General features: G+C 42.4%; 2 protein-coding genes across 6 annotated transcripts in view; one reads left to right on the top strand and one right to left on the bottom strand.

Annotated features, from left to right (window-relative positions):
• The window catches only part of daam1b (dishevelled associated activator of morphogenesis 1b), a 48,480-nt gene extending 29,745 nt beyond the window's left edge, over positions 1-18,735 (top strand). For 2 of the 4 annotated variants that reach the window (XM_023952725.2, XM_023952726.2), the window contains exons 3-26: positions 1,411-1,500; positions 5,759-5,830; positions 5,901-5,995; positions 7,008-7,341; positions 7,414-7,524; positions 7,622-7,725; positions 8,363-8,429; positions 8,510-8,627; positions 9,502-9,640; positions 9,785-9,843; positions 9,947-10,134; positions 11,832-12,137; positions 12,211-12,318; positions 12,792-12,821; positions 12,961-13,058; positions 13,663-13,747; positions 13,860-13,966; positions 14,446-14,534; positions 14,621-14,789; positions 15,243-15,350; positions 15,673-15,733; positions 15,814-15,948; positions 17,560-17,730; positions 17,815-18,735. In XM_023952725.2, the coding sequence (XP_023808493.1) occupies positions 1,411-1,500; positions 5,759-5,830; positions 5,901-5,995; positions 7,008-7,341; positions 7,414-7,524; positions 7,622-7,725; positions 8,363-8,429; positions 8,510-8,627; positions 9,502-9,640; positions 9,785-9,843; positions 9,947-10,134; positions 11,832-12,137; positions 12,211-12,318; positions 12,792-12,821; positions 12,961-13,058; positions 13,663-13,747; positions 13,860-13,966; positions 14,446-14,534; positions 14,621-14,789; positions 15,243-15,350; positions 15,673-15,733; positions 15,814-15,948; positions 17,560-17,730; positions 17,815-18,027 (3,057 nt within the window). In that variant the 3' untranslated portion in view covers positions 18,028-18,735. The remainder of the gene's footprint in view (positions 1-1,410; positions 1,501-5,758; positions 5,831-5,900; positions 5,996-7,007; positions 7,342-7,413; positions 7,525-7,621; positions 7,726-8,362; positions 8,430-8,509; positions 8,628-9,501; positions 9,641-9,784; positions 9,844-9,946; positions 10,135-11,831; positions 12,138-12,210; positions 12,319-12,791; positions 12,822-12,960; positions 13,059-13,662; positions 13,748-13,859; positions 13,967-14,445; positions 14,535-14,620; positions 14,790-15,242; positions 15,351-15,672; positions 15,734-15,813; positions 15,949-17,559; positions 17,731-17,814) is intronic. The other 2 variants (XM_023952727.2, XM_078942814.1) reach the window with 1 other exon arrangement.
• On the bottom strand, positions 18,736-23,583 carry l3hypdh (trans-L-3-hydroxyproline dehydratase). 2 transcript variants are annotated; one of them, XM_004083759.5, is made up of 6 exons: positions 23,470-23,583; positions 22,129-22,612; positions 21,893-22,062; positions 21,665-21,787; positions 21,431-21,568; positions 18,736-19,145 (listed from the first exon to the last, which is right to left on the bottom strand). In XM_004083759.5, the coding sequence occupies exons 2-6, from the start codon at positions 22,610-22,612 to the stop codon at positions 19,020-19,022; spliced, it is 1,041 nt and encodes a 346-aa protein (XP_004083807.1). In that variant the 5' UTR covers positions 23,470-23,583; the 3' UTR covers positions 18,736-19,019. The 2 variants fall into 2 exon arrangements, with proteins under 2 accessions (XP_004083807.1, XP_078798942.1); XM_078942816.1 differs by having other exon boundaries at positions 23,374-23,496.
• Positions 23,584-23,772: the final 189 nt, after the last annotated feature.

Below are 23,772 nucleotides of genomic sequence, written 5' to 3'. Positions count from 1 at the left end.
AAATAAAAACATTTTGTAAGAACTCTACTCATCAGGTTTGGAGGAGAAGGCATGCTGAGTTGCATCCAAAGATCACCATACCTACTGTACAGCATGGGGGTGGAAGCATCATGCTTTGGGGCTGTTTTTCAGCAAAGGGACCAGGATGACTAAACCGTGTAAAGGAAAGAATGAATGGAGCCATGTATGGTCAGATTTTGAGTGAAAATCTCCCTCCATCAGCAAAGACATTGAAGATTGAACATGGCTGGGTCTTTCAGCATGACAACCATCCCAAACACAAACGCCCGAATAACAGACTGGTTTCATAAGAAGCATTTCAGGGTCCTGGAGGGGCCTAGCTAGTCTCCAGATCTCAACCACGTAGAAAATCTTTGGAAGGAGTTGAAAGTCTGTGTTACCCAGCAACAGCCCCAAAACATCACTGCTCTAGAGGAGATCTGTGTGGAGGAATGGGCCAAAATACCAGTTGAGCTTTTGTTATTGACAAAATATTTATTTTCCACAGTAATTTACAAATGAATTCGTTCAAAATCAGACAATGATATTTTCTGCATTTTTTTTTCTCATTTTGTCTCTCGTAGTTGAAGTCTACCTATGATGAAAGTTACAGGCCTCTCTCATGTTTTAGGTGGGAGAACTTGCACAATTGGTGGCTGACTAAATACTTTTTTTGCCCCACTGTAGGTGATGTGATCTTTAGTCATAATGAATCCCTTATGTTGAAATTGCTGTTTGCAGATAAAGCTCCAAATGTCGAGTCTCATGATGTCATAAAACACTTACATTCAATCTTTATCTATCATCAAAACATGATTTTAAAAACAGTCAGCCCCTGTTTAAGCTTTTATTCCAAATGACCAGTTATGTTGTACTTCCGCACTAAATTATTTAAGTGGTTTCTCATGAATCTCATCATCTACTTCACATGAGGCTGATTTAGAGGAAAAGTTGAATGCTCAGACGTTCCTAAAGTAACTCGCAGATTTTCGTATTGTGTGTTTGGTGTTTTTCAAATGTTCTCTGTTTAGTCCAACATTTCCCATTGCTGTTCCCTTCTGAAGGTCGCGCAGCACCACACATGTTGTTTCCAGATGTTTGCTGCCACATGTCAAATGCCTCGTCTTTCATCCACATGCACAAAACCTTGAAGTCCTATGAGTTAATTCGGAATCAAACGTTTATGATGATCCCAACCAGTGATTATCGACATATCTGAACCTAAAACTAGACTTCTGTTGAAACCTCTTTTGGCAGAAACCAAACCGCTTTCTTCACATTGCTAAATTTATTTTTCTGTAATTTGATATCTTGTGAAGAACACTCTCATACTGTGAATGGGATTATAGGGATAGTTGGGTATTTTTCATATTTATTCAGTCAATAAAATGTATTTTTTTTTCTTTGCAGGATGAACTTGACCTCACAGAGAAGCACAGAGAAGCCATGTTTGCTCTGCCTGCAGAGAAGAAATGGCAAATCTACTGCAGCAAGAAAAAGGTAAGCAATGCACATCTGTTGGTTTCATCGCAGTCGGCCAAATTTCACAGTTGGCTGACTGAAACTCGCAGATAAACATGGCAAATCTCTGTCCTCAAAGCAGAAGATCTGATTAAAAGTGTTATTATTTATTTCTACATTTTTCATGTGACTTGTCAGAACGTGGAGACCAGATGCACTCTACTATCTTTTCATTTGTTGTGCTCTTAAGTTTTAACTACGGATGGCTTAAGTACAAAAGCATGTAACAGATACTTGTTAGGAGCAAAGGACGGCCTGCCCCACCCCTGCCCTGGCCCTGCCACTTCTTTTGTTTCAAAGAAAACACTGCTTTTTACTTTGACACGCTTCCTAACTAAAAGTTATGTAAGAAAGTGTTTTAAAAATGCATCATGCTTCATAGTTTCACTCTTGAGTGTGATTATTATCTTTATTTAAAAGTTGGAATGTGACGATGATGATGATTCCAGGTCACATCCTGTGGAAAAAACTTGCTTATTCATAAACAAAAAATTATGTTGAATTTAGCCGAGCAGCCCTTTCCTTTTACCGCCCTCGGCTTCTAACTGTAATTGTCTGGCAGGGTTTGGTTTTTTAAAAGGTATTCTCAATCTAGTGTAATCATTTTAAGCTCTGTTTGAAATAGTTGACATCTATTTTGTGATTGTAAGCCCACCATCTTGGCTCCGTCTTAGCTGGATTGCTGCCGTGTTAGCTCCGCCCCGTCATTTCTTAATGCCTATGCCCACAAGCAGTCAAACAGCAAACACTGGAGAAAACTGACCCTTTGAAACACAGTAACCACCGTTTTGAAGTTTAGAGGCCCAACGAAACCATTATATTTTTTGCTTGCATATAATTATGTGTAAAGTTTGGTCACGATTCACAAAACTACATTTCGTGAGTTTCCTTGACAACCAAAGTTTTTGCATGCCACAGCCACATTGTTAACAAGGTCTTGTTGCACTATGTTCAGACGGAAAATGTGCGTTCAAGTAGACTGTTCCAATAAATACTCTGCATAAACTTACGTACATGCGTGTTTCGGGCTTCCACGTTCAAAACTCTTACGTTCACACATAGCTACGCACATTTTTAAGACTGTTTTTGGGCAAAACGAGTGACAATTGGATGTGCGTTAAAAGTTAAAAGAGGTTAAACTTTGACCAATGAGGGACTCTGATTTGATTGTGAGCGGCATCCCTTTTATTTCAGAGTGCCAACGGTTGAAAATTAATCATGAAGGAGAATTTAATAATTGTAGTTTGTATCTGGCTGAAACTCTTTGACACCAAAAGCTGTCATAAATTGGAATAGAGCTGTGAAAGAAAAAGTGTGGAGCAAAATTCACAAGATTGGCACCGCTCTGACATTTCACACCAAGCCTCTTCTGACTGTAGGTGGCGGACATGCGCCAGTAAGCAGTAGATGAAGAAGAAGATGCCCCTCCCTGGTCGTTCACCATTGGCTAAAAATGCGCGTTCAAGAATGTGCGTTTAGTTTGTTCAAGAACACACGTCACGTGTCCAGTGTGTCTGTAACTTTAGTGCTACATGTCTCTGCATGATCCACATTATAGCTGAAAACGGAATGGCATATTGTCATGTCAAGTCGAGGAATAAATTGCTGTGAATTCAATCGTGGGGATAGGTGGCGCCATCTACAGGGGTGTGAAGTCACTGCAAAAATGTACCTTTTTATTTTCCATTTTTGTAGGTAGTGGGTCAAATATTGTGCTTTTTCAAAGTAGCTTTTTCTTCATTTTTCTCTGAAAAGGGCCATCTTTAAGCAGCCGCCATGATAACTAAATTGAATGGGCGGAGTCCTACAGTTCCAACATGGAATGATATGTTTCAAAACCTTCGAATCACAACTAGGGGATGATTATTTTCTTTAAGGAGCTAGAATATACCTAGTCATAACTGGTTATACAGAGTTTACACCTTTGCTCAAAACAACTACGCATTTCCTCAAAACCACAGTTTTCATAAGCGAGTGGTTTATTTTTTTAGATATTCCACCTCCCCTTTCAGACAAAACCTGCAGCCACGATGTGCAGGTTTGTGGCCGCGTCACGTTTCATTACACTCTTTCTTTGGAATAAAAGGTGCTTCAGCTGCCTTTCTGTGTGTGAACTCACCCTCAGCTCACAGGAAAATACAGACGCCTCCTCTGGTTTAGATCATTTAAAGTCATCCCAACACTGAATGTGCCCTCATATTTGTCCGGAAATCCTGCCTCTGCTGGTGTGCAGACAGACCGCTTAGATTTGCTCATCTTTTCCTGCATGTGGAAACAAGCTGGAGGATGAAGAGTCTGGATTTAGTCTTTTGAGAAAGATGGTTTATATAGGTCAGCATTGCGGCACAGAAAGTACCCTTGAGTTGCATGATTTGCAGTTTCAAGGCTCTGTATGTTTGAAAAGTTGGGTTTTTGTGGAAGGGAGTTTTTTTTGACTCTTTTGTTTTGAAATCTTGTCAAAGTTTATTACTGCTTTAAAGTTTAAGTGAAGAGTTTCCTGTTTTCGTGCCTTATAGGTAGTTCTTTCACATACAGCAGCATTTTTTAAACCCATTTTTTTTTTCTGTTTCTGATGGAATCACAGAAGAATGTTTCTGTCTGTGGGGAAAGATTTAGATTACCGTGAGCTTTTAGTGCGGCGTGGACCTGCAGCAGGGAGGAGGGAGAAAAGACAGATATTCATGAATATTGCTGAGTCTGCAGCAGGTTCTGGCTGTCACCCAGACAGATACAAACTCGCCATGAGCGCTCCGAGGGGAAGGGTGTGCATGTGGAGAACAGAGGCAAAGGAAGCTGTGCGTTTGTCCAAAGCAAACAGGAAGGCTTCATTTCCACAGGTGCAGCTTCGGTATAGGAGTCATGGGTGGGGGTCCGCGTGCCGGTGGGGTGACCGGTGGGGCAGTGATGAGGGCGCTCTTTGTCACTAATCGCTACTTGGCTTCCAAAGCCTGCCTGGGCGTGGAAGAGATAAGTCCATCAAAGCTGGAGCTGCTTGCTTTGGCCAGACACCTGAGCTAATGAAATCATCCTGCACAGATTCAATCTTTCTCCTGCTTCTTCTCAGCGCCCCTCAAGGCTCCATCATCTGCCAAGATTTCTTCATGCCGTTGTTTGTACATTTTGAGCCTAGGTTTATGTTTCATCCCAACCTCTGAGTTGTAATTTAGCTTCTCCTTCAAGCAGACTGTTCCCCTAAAACCGACTGGGATTCCTGCTTCTGCCTGCAACTTTGATCTTTTATTTCCGGAATGTTTGCAAAATGAAATTTCATTTTGCAAAATGCAATTTCATTTTGCAAAATGCACTTTCCTTTCTAGCTTTTCTCTTGCTTATGTGTACCTTAAACAAATTCAAGGCCTTCAGGAGACGTCCAGCTGCAATGATGACCTCCTAAAAAAGGAAACTGGGCCCTTCTCTGCTGCTTTAAAACCCTGGACGCTTTCCAGCAGCCGCCTGGTCAGACTGGCACGGATCATTAGTGGAACAGCAGGATAGGGCCTTCTTGTCAGTGCACGGTCTGTGCAAAGCTGCCAAGGCTCACAGTTTGTCAAAGAGCAGCCAAGTCTGTTCAGTAGACAACCAACGGCCCATTAGTTTCTGTTCACTTGTGCCTAATGGTGCAGGACTAAAACTCAGAGCCAGGAAGCCTTTTATCTAAAGCTCAATGCCAAGTTCCATTCTCTGATTTCCTGTGTTAAAACATGATTTCTATATGTCTGCAAACCGTCTCGGGAGATTAATGTTGCCATATGTCATGCCATGTCCTTAATCCAGAGTTTTAACAATCATTTGTTAATCTGCAGATTTTCCTCCAGCAGCTGTGCTCTCTTTTTTTTTTTTTTTTTTTTTTTTTTTTCTTTCTTGGCACTTCCACCCCCTAAAGAGCTGCAGCAGAAAACGGGTTGAATGTCAGCGCTGGCCTACTTTAAGTTTGTGCTTCATCTACAGCTATTTCTGTCTTCTCCCTGTGTGTTTGCAAAGACTATTGATCTGACAAATGATCAAAAGCAGAAGATGGAGGGGAAAGTTCTGCATCGGGTTTGAAGTTTTGAATTTGACCCGTTCAGACTCAACATAAAGCATTTCCTTTTCCGTTTTGGTGCAGCAGACTACATGAAACGTAGCTTTCTGTTCTGACCCACAGTATGATAAAGCAGACAGAATCTTGGCTGTAGGAGATCTGGTTGAGAATGTCGGATTAAAGTCTCAAATTTGTTTTCTACAAAATCTTTTACAGGAACAAGAGGAAAACAAAGGTGCAACAAGTTGGCCAGAGTACTACATAGATCAGCTTAATTCAATGGCAGCTGTAAGTAGTGCCATTTATTTATTGATGGATAGACTGGACTGTCAGTGAAGCGTATGTTTTTGTCTATTAGAGAATCACACTCCTCGCTCTGGAAAAGGAGGAGGAAGAGGAGAGGAACAAAACCATAGAGAACTTGAAGACGGCTCTGAGGACTCAGCCAATGAGGTGACGACCTTTTCTCTATCCCTTCAGAATCCTGCTTGATATATATATATATATATATTTTAATGACTGTTGCAGCACATAAACCTGAAGTTGCGATCGTTTTTTTTCCAGTTTGTAACCCCACAGGAAATGCTCAGCATTGAAATTCCTCATTAAGCAGTGATGTATTTGAAATAAAGCAATTTTATATTCATGTTTGTGCAAAAAGAATTGTAAAAGTCGAGCAATTATATATTAATGGGAGGCTTAGCTGACACATGAGGAACATTATATTCATGCTGAAAAGCTCATTTTTAACTAGAGAAATACAAGTTCTCTCTCTTCTAGTTTTTTCATGTTCAAATCAAAAATGTAATTAGCATAGAGAGTTTTAGTTTTTTGGGTTATAATATCAATTCAGTTTAATTTATAGCTCAACATGGTTTGGGCTCCAACTAACTTTGAACTTGCCTATGATATCGAAATAACACACCGCCTTTGATCTACCAAAACTCCTTGACCGTTCACATGATCAACATGAATCTGCTGATGGTCTGACGTGGAGAAAAGAGGTTTTTATATAGACTTTAAAGTGATATGCGACACATTACTACTGCAAAGTGCTGCATATCAGCGTAAGACTCCCTTGATCCACTCTAGAATACATACATAATTGCGTAATGGTTGAAGAATGTAAACACTGGAGCTAATGCCCTGGTGTTAAAGGGTTCAACTCAGAGAAATTGCTGCGATCGCAACTTTGCAAAATCCTGGGGTTACTGCCTTTTATTTCTTTTTCAGCTATCGTTGCTTCTGCTTCTATTTGTCCCTCCCTTAAGAGCAGGAAAAAGCCCTTTTTGAACCATAGAGAAAGGCTGCTGCAATGCAGATGAATGTTTTTGGTTTTTTTTTTTATAAAAAAATAAAACCACAGTGTTATCGCTTCATCTCAGGACGCTTCATTTTTCTGGGTTAAAGTCATTGGGGTTGTCTCCAAACTCAAACGCTCTCCCACTTCCTGCCTTCCTCCCAGGTTTGTGACTCGTTTCATCGACCTGGACGGCCTCACGTGTATCCTGAACTTCCTGAAGAGCATGGACTACGACACCACCGAATCCCAGATCCACACGTCTCTGATCGGCTGCATCAAGGCTCTGATGAACAACTCTCAGGGCCGTGCCCACGTCCTGTCTCACTCCGAGAGCATCAACATCATCGCTCAGAGCTTGGCCACAGAAAACATCAAGACTAAAGTTGCAGTGCTGGAAATAATGGGGGCTGTGTGCCTCGTACCAGGCGGGCACAAAAAAATCCTGGAGTCCATGCTGCACTATCAACACTTTGCCTGTGAAAGAACTCGCTTTCAGGTGGGTGGGGGCCGGCCTTTTTCTCAGATCAGGCTTTGTGACTCTTCCTAAAGTTACCATGGTTTTTCTCAGACACTAATAAACGATTTGGACCGGAAGACGGGGCGATACAGAGACGAGGTCAACCTAAAAACAGCCATCATGTCCTTCATCAATGCTGTGCTAAGCCAAGGAGCTGGAGAGGTAACATTTAAACACTCTACATGTTGGGTTGCAGTTTTTAAACAAACTAAGGTCTTTGTTGTCATCTGCGTATTTTTCGTTCTTTTCCTTTTTCTAGACTAGTTTGGAATTCCGAATCCACCTCCGATACGAGTTCCTCATGTTGGGAATCCAGCCCGTCATTGATAAGCTGCGCTCTCATGAAAACTCTACGTTAGACAGGTAAGATGATCTTCCAATTGAGCCTCCTCTTCCTCACCTGCTCCTACGGTCTTCAGTTTTACAACTTTCCTGAGCCCTTCACACAGACTGTTGCTACCTGATACCAGCAAATGGACTCTCATTTGGAAGAGGCCTGGTGTAAAATGCCAAAGTGGTGAATTTTGCTCCAGGGTTTTTCTTTCACAGCTCTATTCCGATATATTAAAAACTTGGTGTCATAGAATTTTAGCCGGACACAAACCGCAATTTGTTATATCTCCTCCATGATGACTTTTCAAATAGTTGGCACTACTGTGAATTAAATTCGGCGCTACCCATACGTCACTACCAAATCCGAATCCCTAATTGGTCAAAATTTACCTGGGTTAACTTTTGATGCTAGCTCAGGTGCCGTGCGTTTTGCACACAGAGCCCGAAAGCTGTCTCAAAAACGTGCGTAGTGACACGTGGACGTGAGAGTTTTGGATGCAGAATCCTGAAAAACGAATGTGAGTGTTTACATAGACTCTTCAATGGAAGTGGTCGTTTCTGAGCCCGGTGTGAATATAGCATTACATGTTTGGGAGGTTTAAAAGGTCTCAAAGTTTCTGAACTTTTTAGTTTTGATTGTCAAATCCACTTCCTGTGACCCTCACAGGCATTTAGATTTCTTTGAGATGCTGCGGAACGAAGATGAGCTGGCTCTGTCGAAGCGCTTTGAATCGGTGAGTGAATGCTCTCTAATTCCAGCGCTTTTGAATGAAAAAACAAACTGTGATCACGTGTCCGTCCTCTTCCTCTGCAGGTACACATAGACACAAAAAGCGCCACACAAGTGTTTGAGCTCATCCGTAAGAAGCTGAACCACCATGAAGCATACCCACACTTTATGTCGGTGCTGCATCACTGTCTGCTGATGCCGCGTGAGTCCTTTTCACATTTACTTCCAGCCCTGTTCAACAATAGCAGAACAGCCAGAATAAATATTTTTAAAACTCTTTCATTTTTTTCTTCTGCCGTGAAATACGATTTCTAAATATAAAGCAGGAGCCGGACTCCCACAAAATTCATACATTTTCTGGTTTCCTGCCAAACAGATAAGAAAGTTGCTTTGTCCAGAAATTAAACACATTCTTTTCCAAACTACAATCTGTAGTCGGGTTCCGATGCTTCTTATTTCCATAAAAGGACTTTTTTTCCTTTCATGAATTAACATATTCAAGACTGCAGTTTGCCAAGCTGCTTTTATTTGTTAATTTTTTGTAACCTTTTCCCGGAATCGTTTAAATATGAGAGCTCTTCATTTAAAACGCTAATCCCTACAAAGTATTTAAAGAAAGTTAAAAGGCTCCAAGATATTAAATGACTATTCAAAAGAAAATCCATAAAAGAGGAAAATGTGCTCCACAAAACGATTCTTATGATGATAAAAATGACTTTAAAATGCTGAGAAGGCTGTAAAGGATTCATTTGATGTGCAGACTTGAATTTTAGTTGTGTTAAATTATCAATGGGATCAACATTTTGCTCCTAAATTTGTATAAACCTTAAACTGCTATTAAATAAAATCCACAAGTAAATTTCAAAAGCAGTTCCCATAAATTAAATTAAATTAAATCTTACTTTGTAGGACTTTGGACACACATTGAATGTAAAATATTGTTTCAGAATGAGTCAAATGTAGTTTGGCTTTGAATCTCCAGTGTTTGAGTAGACATTCAAACCTAAAAGGACCTCAAGGATTCGTACAAACACATAAACGTGGACCCTGAAAACATCTTTGATGGTCCATTTCAGACAAGAGGAGCGGAAACACGGTACAATACTGGCTGCTGCTGGACCGGATCGTGCAGCAGATGGTTCTGCAGAACGACAAAGGTCACGACCCAGATGTGGCGCCGCTGGAGAACTTTAACGTGAAGAACGTGGTCAGAATGTGAGTGCACCTAAACACACTGGAGTTTCAAGTTCAAAGCCTTGTGTTTTATAGTTTGGGCTTAAAAGTGGCATCTCTTTCAAGTGAAGGAAAACGACCTTTCAGGAACAGCCTGAGAATAATTATGTGTCCTCCTCTCTGCAGGCTGGTTAATGAAAATGAGGTCAAACAGTGGAAGGAGCAGGCTGAGAAAATGAGGAAAGGTGTGCCTTGTATCGGCCGTAAAAAATACCTGAAAGGAATTGATTCTAAAATGACAATAATATGACAAGATCACTGATTTTTTTTTGTTGGTTTTTATCCTAGAACACCAAGAGCTCCAGCAGAAGTTTGAGAAGAAAGAGCGAGAATGTGACGCCAAGACACAGGAAAAGGAGGACATGATGCAGACCCTTAACAAGATGAAAGAGAAGCTGGAGAAGGAGAGCACCGAGCACAAAAATGTCAAACAGCAAGTGGCGGATCTCACTGCACGGCTGCATGAACTCAGCACAGTATGTCGGTCCTTTATCTTTAGTCAAAAACTGTTCTGCCTTTTAAAGATCTGATCAAGATGGTGTTTTTAACATGTTTTTGTAGCATTTTTCTGATGATGGAGGACATGTAAAGAAAATTTAGATTAAAATGACATTTTTGAGTAGGGATGTCCTGATCCGATCACATAGCTTTAGACTCTGTCAAAATCCCCGATTAGGATTAAATATTTATTTTTTTATTAATTTATTACTTTGTTATTTTATAAAAATGCCTTTGTAGATGTTTGAATATCGGGAACGAATCGCCGTAAAACAAAGCGGAACATGGCAGCAGTTTGAGCAGGAGGCACACGAAAACAGTTCAGGAAAGTTAAAAAGACATTCACAGATTCAGACGTCGGGGCTCAAAAACTCTTTTAATTAATGGTTAAAACTAACTTCAACGCAAACAACAACCTACAAAGGCATTTAAAAGAAAAATGATTTGGTTTTTAATGAGAACAGCGCTTTCCTGCTGCCGACAGAGAGGCGGAAGTGAGACGCTGCAGAGTGTAAGCTCCTGGAAGAGCTGATTGGAAAAAAATTAAATGTATAATCTTTCAAAAACAATCAAAACTAATAAATGTTTACACTGATATGACCCAGTCATGAAAACTCATCATCATATTTATGCTACAATGATTATAGGAGAAAGTCCATGCTTTTCATTTTTAATGGAGATGAGAACCAAAATGTTGTGAAGATACTAAAGCTGCAGTCACCAAACTTTGTTACATGACTCAATATTACCTCACCATCGTACTGCAACTAAGATTGTTGGAGAAAATCATTCTACTTTATAAGAATTCTTCATGTAAACATGAGTTATAATTCATTTAAAAAAAAAAACTTATAGTTCTAAATGAACTAAGGCTACAGTTTCTAAACTTTCTCACACAACCTATCACTTATTTTTACTAATTTACAGATAATCATTTTTTCTGCTTGATAGTTGCATTATTTATCTTTGATCAAACTGCTTCACAGAAGTGCTCTGTTTAAAGTGTAAAAAGGTAAGAGAAGGTAATAAAATGGAATAAGAGACAACCTATATCAGTTTATAACATTTTTTATGTTTTGCAAATGTTTTGGATCGAGACTCTGCATCAGTATCGATATCAAAATCAAATAACTCTGAATCGGATCGAGGCCAAAAAGTACTGATCGGTACATCGCTGTTTCTGAGTGTTTTTCATTTCAAATCACTGTGAATCAGGAGCAGATGGAAAAAATGCAGTTTGAAAAAGATCGTATTAGTGACGTGGAGACAACGCTGGGTGTGCCGCAAGCTCCCTTCTCCGCTCCATTCTGATGCGTTCTCTTGCAGACGACTAGATCCATGTACGCCTTTGATTTCCTCGTCTGAGCTGGCAACTCAGAGGTGAATTTCTAAGAAACTCCAGCCGCTCTGCAGAAACGATGTCCTAGAAAACGACAGGTTTTTAGCTGCAAACGGCATCATGGGAACGCTTTTACAACAGATCAAGACCATTGGAGTGGGACTTTAATGGCAAAACCGATGAGAGCAAATGTGTTCTACTCGTTTATTTTGCAGGAAAAAAACCCAAAATGATGGGGAGAAAATTATTTCAAGGTTTTTCTTTTCAACCTGGAAGTTTTCTTTCATCAGAACTTCGTTCTCACATCTCCTCCTCCCCTCCGTCTCACTTGTGCAGAGGCAGGCGGCAGCTGTTGTCCCAGGCGGGCCTCCTCTTCCTCCCGGCCCCCCCGGTGGCCCTCTGTTCCCTCCCCCCGTGCCATCATTCGCAGGCGTGCCCCCTCCGCCACCGCCTCCTGGTGGCCTGATGCCCCCTCCTCCCCCACCCCCTCCCCCTGGTGGCCCTCCTCCTCCTCCCGGTTGCCCACCGATGAGCGGCGTACCCCCACCACCTGGAGCGCCTCTGGGGCCCTCTCTGAAGAGGAAGAACCTTCCTCAACCATCCAACCCGCTCAAGTCCTTTAACTGGTCAAAGTTGGCGGAGGTGAGAGCGGCGAACGCACAGGAACTCAGTTATGTAGACGTCTGTGTTGAAACGTTTATCTTACTGTGAACAGAATAAACTGGAGGGAACTGTGTGGATGGAGGTGGATGATGCCAAAGTTTTCAAAATCCTGGATCTGGAGGACATCGAGAAGACGTTCTCAGCCTATCAGAGGCAGCAGGTAGGGAGGAGGGAGCAGAAACTTGAAGATCTAAAGCATCAAAGTTAGATAGCAGGAAGACACACATGTTTGCAGAACTTTGGATCTGAATGTTCTGGTTCTTTTTACATTTGTATTGAACTTTTTCTTGTTCCTTTTTTTTTTAATTGCATGAGTTTGTGCTGAAAATCACTTATTTCTTTTACATTTTTTATCTGCTTAACTGATAGAAGTAGGAAGCGTGTTTCTTTGAAGCTCTAATATCACATCAGTGAATCATCAGCATGTGTTGTTTTTTCTGTTTTTAAATAGTGATTTATTTTCTGCATCTCGGTAACACACGGCAGAGACGCATGTGAGAAGAAGCGCATATTCATCCGTCACCACCAATGTTCTGGTTGATTTGCTGTCAGTTCTTATGGGCTGCAATCACATAACTGCTTTACTTATTCTAACGAGTGCTTCCATCTTCCTGCTTCTTGCCTGCATTTTAGGACTTCTTAGTGATCAGTAGCAGCAAACAGGTGAGTTCACCAACCGCGTTGATAAATCTTTGTGTTTTTGTGTCCCGTGTGTAGTTTTGGTGTCCGTGTTTGTCTCCGGATTCATATCTGCGCGTTTCCTTTTCAAATCAACGGTCTGATTTAACCTGTGGATCCACAGAAAGAGGCGGAGGAGGACACACTCGGCTCCAAGAAAGTCAAAGAGCTGTCGGTGATTGACGGCCGTCGAGCTCAGAACTGCAACATCCTACTCTCACGGTGAGATCTGTCAGGCTGCGTTCATGCCGGATGCCGTTCCCGTGTCAAGTTCGCGTCGGAAATCTCTTTTTTACAACGTGCATCAAATTAGCTGCTTGTCCAAAACTGTGTTCAGAAACTTGGCCCACGAAAAGCGTGTGGGAGGAGCTACCATCAAATACTTTTGGCCTCATCGCTTTTACTGTAAACTCATTTATAAAGAATGGAAGACTCCAATAATGTTTAGAGATCAGGTTGATTTATTTTAAAGCATTGGCAACTATGTCTGAGTTCATGAGATCATTCAGACTCTTCTGGTAACTGCTGTCCGGCGTCAGCCCTAGAAAGGAAACATTTAAAATGAGAAGATCTTTTTATTATTGTCTTCATACAAATGAGGAGGAGGAGAACAATCAGTTTCTCCTCCACCTGGATTCATGTGCCAAATCTGAGTCCCTGATTGGTTCATGGCACGTGTCTTCTTCGCCAAAGTTCAGATATTTGAATTCTGAACTCTCTAAACAGGCCCAGGCCCACTGGCCTGACCCAGGAATCGCATTTGGTGGGAATGCAGCTTCAAAGTTTTTCTGAAAAACATTTTATTTTTGAATGTTTTCCACCTCAGACTTAGGCTTTCAAATGAGGAGATCAAGAGAGCCATTCTGACCATGGACGAGCACGAGGATCTCCCTAAAGACATGCTGGAGCAGGTACGCTATGCAAAGCTGCAAACGGAAGCTGTTGACCTCTTCCTGCTGCAGAAACCATCTGAATCCTGACTTCTTTGATGTAAGAATGGCATTTTATGCCCCCCTCCTCCAGCTGCTGAAGTTCATTCCAGAGAAGAGTGACGTGGATCTGCTGGAGGAACACAAACACGAGCTCGACCGGATGGCCAAACCTGACCGCTTCCTCTATGAGATGAGCAGGTAATCCACTCACCTGTGGTCCCACACACTTAACGGCTGAGATGCAGACAATCGCCTTTGTTTCTGTCAGAGCAGCAGCACATGACGTCCTCCTCCACTGCAAACAATAGTCGTCTGTGCGAATCCCTCTGTCTAAATTCAGTTTGTGAAGGTTTAGAGCAACAATGCTGAACGAACAGTAATGGATTCTTTTTGCTCTGGTTGAGGCAGAATAACAAATGTCTGCAGTGTTTTTAACAATTTCCTGCACTGTCGTCAGTCCGAAGAACAGATGTCATCAAGATGTTCACTCTTTCCAGACGGCGCTTTATAAACTTTGCCAAAAGAAATCATCTTCAGCACTGCAGATAAACTTTATGAGCTGTTGAGAAGGATTTTTTTTTTAGCTTTGACTCTAAGAGTATCTGTTTGTGTCTTTTTTTTTTTTTTTTTTACTTAAACATGTGATTTTCCTCATTTTATGTATTTGTTGTGATCAGAATAAACCATTACCAGCAGAGGTTACAGTCTCTGTACTTCAAAAAGAAGTTTGCAGAGAGGATAGCGGAGATCAAACCCAAAATTGAAGGTAAAATAGTTTTTTTCCCACCTCATCTTTACTACATTCAGACCAAACCATTTGGAGCATTTGGGCTGATTTCTCTTGTATTGCAGCTCTAACTAAAGCCTCCAAGCAGATGTTGAACAGTAAAAGCCTGAAGCAGCTGCTGGAGGTGGTGCTGGCCTTTGGAAACTACATGAACAAGGGTCAGAGGGGAAACGCTTACGGCTTCAAGGTGTCCTCACTCAACAAGATCGCTGATACCAAGTCCAGTATTGACAAGTAAGATCATTTTCCCAGCTGTGCCATCAAAGTGCAGCGGGAAATTCTGACATTTCTTAGATTATTAACATAATTTAGAGAACTAAATTGGTCAAAAACTCAGAAAAAAATCAGATTTATATTGCATAACCCACAAAAAAAGTTACTTTTTTTACTCAATATTGTCACTTTTTTTATAAAGAATTCCTAATGTTTCCCTAAATCTAAGATCTTTTTCTATAAAACTCAAACTTTAATTTCAAATTGCTGACAAAGATATAAGAAAAGGGCAGAATCTTTGTCATGTTTATTCTGTTTTTGTCTCTAATCATGGTGCACACAGAAATAAGGACTTGGACAGAAGAATGGTGTTGTCTGTTGATTGCTGATGAAGTTTGTCCATGTCTGATGTTCCATGATGGCAGCATAAATGTGCAGCATGTTGTGGATAAAACATCTGTTGTTTGCTCTCAGAAACATCACTCTGCTGCACTACCTGATCACCATCCTGGAGAAGAAGTATCCAAAGGTGCTTCAGTTCCAGGAGGATCTAAAGAGTGTTCCAGAGGCGGCCAAAGTGAAGTACGTGACACCCGAAGAGGCGGTTTCTGCCCCCCTTGAGACTCATCTTTGTGCTGATGTCAGACTCTTTAAAGCATGTTTCTTTGAAGAAGCAGTAGGTGCTTCCATCAGCCCCCCCACCCCCATACCCTAAAGCTGATGCAGACATGCAGAGCATGTTTTATCTCACTCAGCTGCTTTCACATGTGCTGAGATAATTTCTTACGGAAAATTTTCGCCAAAACTGTTCAGGTTCTATTTCTGTCTCAGGAGTTTGGAGGATCAAATCCTTTCATTTTGAAATCTCCCGTCTCATTCATCTCTTTGCTGTGGTTGTCTGCAGTATGACAGAGCTAGAGAAAGACATTGGAAACCTGCGCAGCGGCTTGAAGAGCGTTGAGAGTGTGAGTTTGCTTGACGTCGATGAGAGCAGATTCCCCGACTCGGCGTGCCGCTGACTCCTCTTCTCCTTTTCTGATCCCAGGAGCTGGAGTACCAGAAGAAGCTGCCGCAGCAGCAGCTCGAGGACAAGTTTGTGTCGGTGGTGAGCCAGTTCATCACGGTGGCCAGCTTCAGCTTCTCCGATGTGGAGGACTCCCTGAACGAGGCCAAAGACCTGGTGAGTGTGGAGGTCACCAGTGGGGTTTGAGGCCCACTTACACTTCCTCTCAGCTATTGTTGTAGAAATATTTGACCTTCAGCTCCTGCTTGACCCTTTTCTGGTCAGCCTACTTGCATGTATGTGTTAAAGTGCAGACTCAAATTTCAAGAACTGGCATTTTTTAAATGTAGCTAATGTTGTTCACACTGGACAGGCAGGAAGGGGCTTCTTTTTCTACTGTACTAGTGCATGTCCACCACCTACCGTTGGGAGAGGCTTGGTGCAAATCTTGTGATTCTTGTTCCAGGCTTTTTCTTTCTCAGCTCTATTCTGATTTATGACAGACTTTATGACAAACCGCAGTCACTCATTTCTCCGTCACGATCATTTTTTTCCAATGGTTGGCACTTCCGTGTATTAAAAGAGACGTCATCCACGCATCACTATCAAATCAGAGTCCCTGATTGGTCAAAGTTCGGCCTGGTTTAACTTTCGACCAAGTTCTATGGCAGCGCATTTTGCATGTAGCGCTCCAAAATGTGCGTAGCTATGTGTGAATGCCACAGTTTTGATTGCGTAAGCCCAAAACACGTGTTCATGTAGAGCAGTGGTCCCCAACCTTTTTATCCGGAAAGGTACAACGCAAGGCACGTTTACCGCGGACCGTGGGGGTGGGGGGGTGGGGGGTTGAGGTGCAACGCCAGGTGTGTATCACGTGACGTTTGGTGTCGCGATTTTGACGTGCGTTTAGTGTGACTGATGTAACAGAGAGAATCCGGTCACTTTTCAAAATAAAACGTTTTTTTCGAACAAAAACAATAAAATTGAAATTATTTTTTCCTTCTGTGCGTCCCGGTGCCAAAAGTGTCCCGCGGCCCGGTACCAGTCTGCGGCCCGGTGGTTGGGGACCACTGATGTCGAGCTTTCATTGGAAGTGGCCGCTTGAACAAGCGTTGGCGAGGGCGATGTGAACGTAGGTCAAAGGTGACGGCAGAAAGCTGATGCTCCCACTCTGAGATGGTTTCCTTACCGCTGCCATCTCCTGATGAGATTCATCCACCGTTCAAACGTTTTTTAAAATCCTTTAAACCTGCTGAAACCTGAAGATGCATTTGCTCAAAGGAGGGTTTATAACCTGACATTGGTTGTAGTTTTATCTGGAGCTTAATCTGAAGCTCACATGGCAGCCATTAGTGTCCGTGAATCACTGCGGTTATCCCACCGTTAGGTTTGAGCCTCATTCCTTTGTGCTCATCACTGGAACCTTTTCTTTCTTTTGTCATTTAATAAGCACTTCTGAATATCCAAAGTGCTTCATTTGAGTGTTTAAAAACACTTGAAAAACAAGAAGTTTCCGATCATTTCTTCTTTTTGCTCCTCCTCCTCGTTAAAGTCGCTGTAAAAACAAACACATTGCTTTCATTTGGGCTCAGGCTCCAGTCTCAGAGCTGTGCTGCAGTCAGTAGCCGGTCATATCTGGGTTTAGATGAGCTTCAAAGCCTCCGACCGCCACTACCCCCCCGCTCTGATTTCAAAGAAGTCCGACCTAATGAGTCTCAGTAAAAACCTGAGAGTGCTGCTGTAAATCTCATCCTGCCGCCCCTCTCGCTGCCACTCTGCTCTCCGCAGTTCCTGAGGGCAGTCAAGCACTTCGGCGAAGACGCCAGCAAGATGCAGCCGGACGAGTTCTTCGGCATCTTTGACCAGTTCCTGCAGTCGTTCACCGAGGCTCAGCAGGAAAACGAGAACATCCGGAAGCGGAAGGAAGAGGAGGAGCGCAGGGCCAAAATGGAGGCTCAGGTAAACACATCAGAGTTCACACCAAAGCGTTTTTTTTTTCTTTTTCCCTCAGAAGACGATAAAAGTTGTGTGTTTTGTCGTTAGCTGAGGGAGCAGCGGGAGAAGGAGAGGAAGGCTCGTAAGGCGAAGGCAAACGGAGAGGACAACGGGGGCGAGTTCGACGACCTGGTGTCGGCGCTGCGATCGGGCGAGGTCTTCGACAAGGACTTGTCCAAAATGAAGCGGAACCGCAAGCGGATCAACAACCAGAGCACAGACTCGGGCAGAGAGCGCACCATTACAAAAGTCAACATCTAAGAAAACCCTTACGCTCTGGGTCAAAGTGACCCGCACATTCCTCTCCACCCTCCTCATCGGCGCTCGGCTCGGCTTGAATAAACCACAGCACAATAGACGCTTCTTCCTTGTAGTTTTGTTGTGCGGGAAAAAGCCAGAGCTGACTAAAGCAGACGTGAGCGTCGAGGAGAAAAGCCACCATGCAGGTGTTCTTCCGTCAGAATCTATGCAGGGCAGAACGCACCGCCGGCTGGACCAAACTGGACCATTTGAAGCAAAAAGGAGGAAGGGGCCTTTTTTTGTTTAGTTTTACTGATTTCATAGGATGAGAGGAAGCGCTTTCGCCCGCCTGAACTCTGACGCTGCTGCTCTGTCGCAGTCAACTAAAGTATATAAATGTATAAATACACGATCCCTGAATGTTTTATTTGAACATTGTCATGTTAAGAGCTGGCCTTAACTCATGATTTTCCTTTGTGGCAGCAATATGGAGTGTGCTTGTGGCACATGACTAAGCAAGAGTAATCATGTACTGAAACATGTTGGTCTCCTTTCCCTTTGAAGAGTTCTCTGCTTTCATGTGCTGGAACAGTTTTCTGCGCGCTGGCTGCATCCAAACCAAACTTTATGAGGATGTAAGGCCTCAGACTCCTCCCCCTTTTATAATTTAAATACTGCCTTCCACTGTAAAATGACCTTTTGAAAATAAACAGGAGATATTGATTATGATTTTTTTTCAAAGTTTTTAACTTCCACCTTTGTTTTTATTGAAAAACTTTGATTTTCCTCATTGAAACTAAATGTATGGCTCCATCTAGTGGACAAAAGTATCCTCTGCAACTCTACATATTTGAATTAATAGACCACGTTTTTCTACTAGGGCTAGGCAAAAAAAAAAAATGAAGTTCTCACTCCAAACTAAGAAGACCAAGAATTAAGTTTTTCAACAATTTCTAACACACTTTCTGAGCTGGTTAAGTTCCTGAAGGTGCATGTTTGAGGAGTTTAAAGTGTCACTTCAGCAGAAAACCAGTGGTCAGCTGGTCCTCCGTTTCCTGCACAAACCGCGACACTCCAGTGTAAAAAGCTCTGCCTGAGACTTCCACCACCACGGCCTTAAAGTCTCCACACTCGACCTCCTGAGGAAAAACAAGACAACGGGAAATAACGGTTCAAACGAAACAGAAGAAAAAAAGGTTATACACAGTTTGAACATCTGCATTTTGAAAACTCTAGTTTAAGAGCAAAATGTAAAATCTGTGTAGCTACCAAAATTAATGGAGAAAGCAGAGCATACAATTTTTTCTTGTCAGTGCCCCCCATACACACTTAAAACAAATTTTTAATTTCACATCAACACACAAAAGATAGAGGGCCAGTTGGTTGTTGATCCGTGCAGACCTAGATCATAAGTGTTGAGGGGACAGCCCCACCTTGAGCTTAATTCTTTCCTTTAGGATTTTATGGTGGAGATCAGTATCCTTGCAGACTCGCACCATCATACAGAGAACTGGACATTCAAAAAAACTAGTTCCCCCAAATTACTAATTTGTGACCACAAATTAAAAAATGTATCAGTATATTGTGGCCACAAATGAGCATTCTGTGCTCAGAACTCACCTTTTTGTAGCCACAATTCAGTATTTTGTGGCCATAAAATAGCATTTTGTGTACAATCAGTATTTTGTAAATGCAAGTTAGCATTTTGTGGCCACAAATTAGCATTTGATTAGCATTTTGTAGGCAAATAGTTTTTTTAATTTGCATTTTGTAAATAAAAATTAATATTTTGTGGCAATAGATTAGCATTTTGTGGGGAGAGAAAATGAGCATTTTGTGAACACAAATCAGTATTTTGTTGCCAAAAATTTGCATTTCATTAGCATTTTGTATGTGCAAATTAGTATTTTGCGAACACAAGTTAGCATTCTGTGTGTACAAATAGTATTTTGCAAACAAAATGAATATTTTGTGTACAAATTAGCATTTTGTGATCAAAATTAGCATTTAGTACACACAAATTAGTAGGAATTGTTGACACTAAAATATTAATTTGTGCGTACAAAATGACAATAAAAGGCTAATTTTTGGCCAAAAAATTCTAATTAATACTCACAAATTATTAATTGTGAGTGAAAAACGTATACATTTTTTTTTTTTTTTTTTTTTTTTTTTTTTTTAACTTGTCCTGTCCAACAGCTAGGCAAACAGATGAGAGCTGAGGGCCTCTTGTGTTGGACATATTTTATTTTAACAAGAGGGGTTATTAATCTTCTGACAAACCAAAGGTATGTCTGAATAAACCCCTTTTGTAATTGAGGCCAAACTTTATTAATTTCAATCATGTTTGAAAATCTTTGGTGTTGGACCGGACGGAAAAGGAAAGAGGGGAAGAAGAGAGAGGGACGTTAGAGAGAGGGGGGGGTAGGAGGGTGATAATAGGAGGGGAAGGGGGGTAAGACCATGAAGCAGCATAGAGCAGACAGGTTTACTGGTTGTTTATCGTTACGGTACGGTTCAAATGTAGTACAAAAAGGGCGGGGCCTGTTCACACACACTCAAGTGTTATAAACACACCTGCTAGCCGCAAAAATGTCCACATGTCAACATGTACACAAAACAGATAGTGTTCACGAACGCATACCTATGCCTTTAAACCAACTAGTGTGAAATCTTTCAGTCATTCAATCATGCAAACTATTAGTGCAAAGGTGAGCTAACACCTGTGCTCAGGTGAGTGTTTATGTTCTTCTAAAATGGATGGTGGAATGTGAAAAGAAGGAGGAGGAGCGCCCAGCCACCCCCACACCCATACCCCCGCCGCAGCAGCAGCGGCAGCCGGAATTCCCCCAACGCCACACGGGAACAGGCAGGGAACAACCGCCCCCCGGGCGACCAAGACCGCCACCCAGGCCAGGGCCAGCAGGACCGCCGCGAGGCCCCCAGAGCCAGAGAGCAGGGAGGCGCAGAGGGAAAGAGAGCGCCGCCCCAGCCCAGCCAGGAAAGCAGCCCCCCGCCGCGCCGGAAGAGCCCAACGCAGGGCCCCACCGGAGAGGGACGCCCACAGCCCCAGACGAGCACCCCACCACCACCCAGGAGTTCCGGGCATCCCCCCGCCCCGACCCCAGGTACGAGCCAGGACCCCCCAAGGGAGACCCGCTCCGCACTCCAGGCAGCCACCCACCCGGCCCACGGTTGGTCCAGGGATACATTTTTCTAATGTCATGTCCAGGGCTCCGTACCATCACACTACCACAGCCATGTTTGACTTGTTTTTGTCGACGATCCAGAAGTTTTCGTCAGATGAACAGCAGTGTCTGTTCCTCTCTGTCAGTTTTGGACGTTCTGTGGCTCTGTAACACTTTCATGTTAGTCCAGATGAGGGCGCTAAAGCGAAAGCACACCTTCCATAAAGTCTGTTTACCTGGACGGCTTTTCCTGTGAACTGGGATCCGGTGGCTCCGCTCTGAAAGGTTCGGGTCTGGTTCATCTGGATGAGACCTTTGTGATACTGCAGAGCCACACGAGCTGTGACTCCCGATCCGGTGGGGCTTCTGTCCACCTGTGAAAACCAGCAAACCGCTTTGCTTTAACTTTTGCTCCTTTGCGGCGCTCTGGCAAACCTCCCAAAGCGCTCCTGGATGATTGAGTGGCGTACCTGAGCCTCTGCAAACACGCACATGTTGGCTGTAGGCTCGGGGGAGTATTCCTCTTTGCCGTCGGTGAGGATTGTGCCGTAGAGGAAGGCCAGATCTTCACTGCATGGATGATACAACTTTACCTAAGGGAGATTACCTGATCTTAGATCTTTTTGTTAAACTGACCTCATAAACAAGTAAAAATTGCAGCTTTTCATGAGGCTGATTAGGAGCGGAAAGCGTCCAACCTGAGATTTAACAGCTTTGGTCACCGCCGTGGCCGCATCCACTAAATCTCGAGTCCTGGACTTTGTCACATCCAGACCAAACCTCTGCGCATCGATGAAGGCGTAAAAGGCTCCCCCATAGCTGATGTCAACCGTCAGCTCACCAAAGCCCTCCACTTCCACCGGCACATCTGCCACAAAGGTTTCAGTCACAATATGGAAACGTTCAGGGCCACCTTCTGTAGAAAGAAATGCACCTTCTGCAAAAACAAACGCAGGCACGCTCAGGAATCTCACTCTTCCAGTTTTGCCATCAGAATATTCAACAAAAGCCTGGACCAGGCCGCAGGGGCAGAGGATGTTCACTTGCGTCTCGGGCGTCTGTGGCTCCTTCACCAGCTTGTAGTCCACGGCGAAGCGGCCCAGAGCGATGACGGCGTGTCCACACATGGTGCTGTAGCCCTCATTGTGCATGAACAGCACAGCCAGGTCGGCCTTGGGCGTCTCGCTGTCCACAATCAGAGCCCCATACATGTCGGCGTGACCCCGTGGCTCGAACATTAGCGCCCTCCGCAGGTGGTCCAGGTGCTCCCGGGCGTAGCGGCGCTTGGAGAGGATGGTGTCACCTTTGACCTCAGGATAACCACTGACGATGATCCGTAATGGCTCTCCGCCTGTGTGCATGTCCACCACAGAGAACTCACCTCCCTGGTGAGGGGGGGACTGCACCTCCATCTCCATCTTAACATAAACATGTGATGGTTTAGATCAACACTGGAGGATCTGTGATGTCACTAATGTCATCGTTTGTTTTATCGGCTTCTATATTTCCCAAACTCCAATACTAAAAAACTCATTTTTTCCATGTCAGGGGGGAGAAGAAAAAAAATCAAATCACACAGCGCCCCCGTGTGGAACAACGGTTTTACTACAGCAAACCTGAAAACTAAAATGAATATTTACAGAATAAATTTGTATTTTAGAGTCATTTAAAATCTTGAAGTTTAACCAAAATAACCTAACATTTTTGCATTTTTTTTCCATCTTTAGACAAAAGAAAATTTTGAAGGAGATTATGTAAACTTTTCTTTTACCTGGTTAGTTTTCAATCACGTTTAAAATCAGTATAGGTTTAAAAGAGTTACTATTAGATGATTTATTTATTTTTATCTTATTTTTTCCATCCTACAGCAACTTTTTTATGTCAGATCTGTTGCTCTTTTGCATCAGTGAAAATACTGAACTTAACTAATTTACTGAATTATTTTAATCTATCACAAAGTAACGTGTGATTTGTTTGCTGTGTATCCATTTATGATCGGTTTAGTTTTTCAAAATATACAAGAATTAAAAAAAAAAAGTATCCATCATGATTCACTTTAGATTGTAGTTCTTGTTATAAAGAAAAGCAAGACTTCTTTTCATATTTAAAACCAAATTAAAAACAGATTTTTAATTTAGGACATATTAGTTTTTGAATAAACACAACAAGTTTTACTTACGAACAAACACGGCTAAAATTTCAAAAGGATATTTAAACATTTTAGAATTGTTCTCTATAGAAGCTTAAAACATAAAAAAAACAGTGTACTTATTACCTGAAAGAGAGAAAATGCTATGTTTTTGATTAAAAAAATGTGTTTGTTGTTTTTCAGTCAGGGACACCAGACGTGGAGATCAACCTATGAGCCTAGCGCCCCCTGCTGTTTCGGAGTTCAGTTTGATGCGTTCAAGAAGCAACTTTCTGCTGGTTGACGCCATGACTGTGGTTCTTTTCTGCGCTTACAAATCATGACAAGTGCACAAAATGTGTTTAAACATATCATCTTGTTTTTAAATACCTTTATTTTTCCCACATAAGCCTTAAACAATGAGATTGCAGGTTTTTCTATGATTTTTTT

The sequence above is a fragment of the Oryzias latipes genome, chromosome 24, assembly GCF_053564925.1.
Source record: "Oryzias latipes strain Hd-rR chromosome 24, Olatipes_Hd-rR_3.1".
NCBI lineage: Eukaryota > Metazoa > Chordata > Actinopteri > Beloniformes > Adrianichthyidae > Oryzias > Oryzias latipes.
The sequence above is the reverse complement of the archived record's forward strand: the minus strand, read 5'-3'. Positions and strand labels throughout refer to the sequence as shown.

Excerpts from the sequence above, each read along its gene's own strand:
- l3hypdh (XM_004083759.5), bottom strand. The coding sequence starts at position 22,612 with ATGGAGATGGAGGTGCAGTCCCCCCCTCACCAGGGAGGTGAGTTCTCT. Across the intron at positions 22,063-22,128 it reads TGCGTTTGTTTTTGCAGAAG|ATGTGCCGGTGGAAGTGGAG; the intron begins GTGCATTTCTTT and ends CCTTTGTGGCAG. Across the intron at positions 21,788-21,892 it reads CCAAAGCTGTTAAATCTCAG|GTAAAGTTGTATCATCCATG; the intron begins GTTGGACGCTTT and ends AATCTCCCTTAG.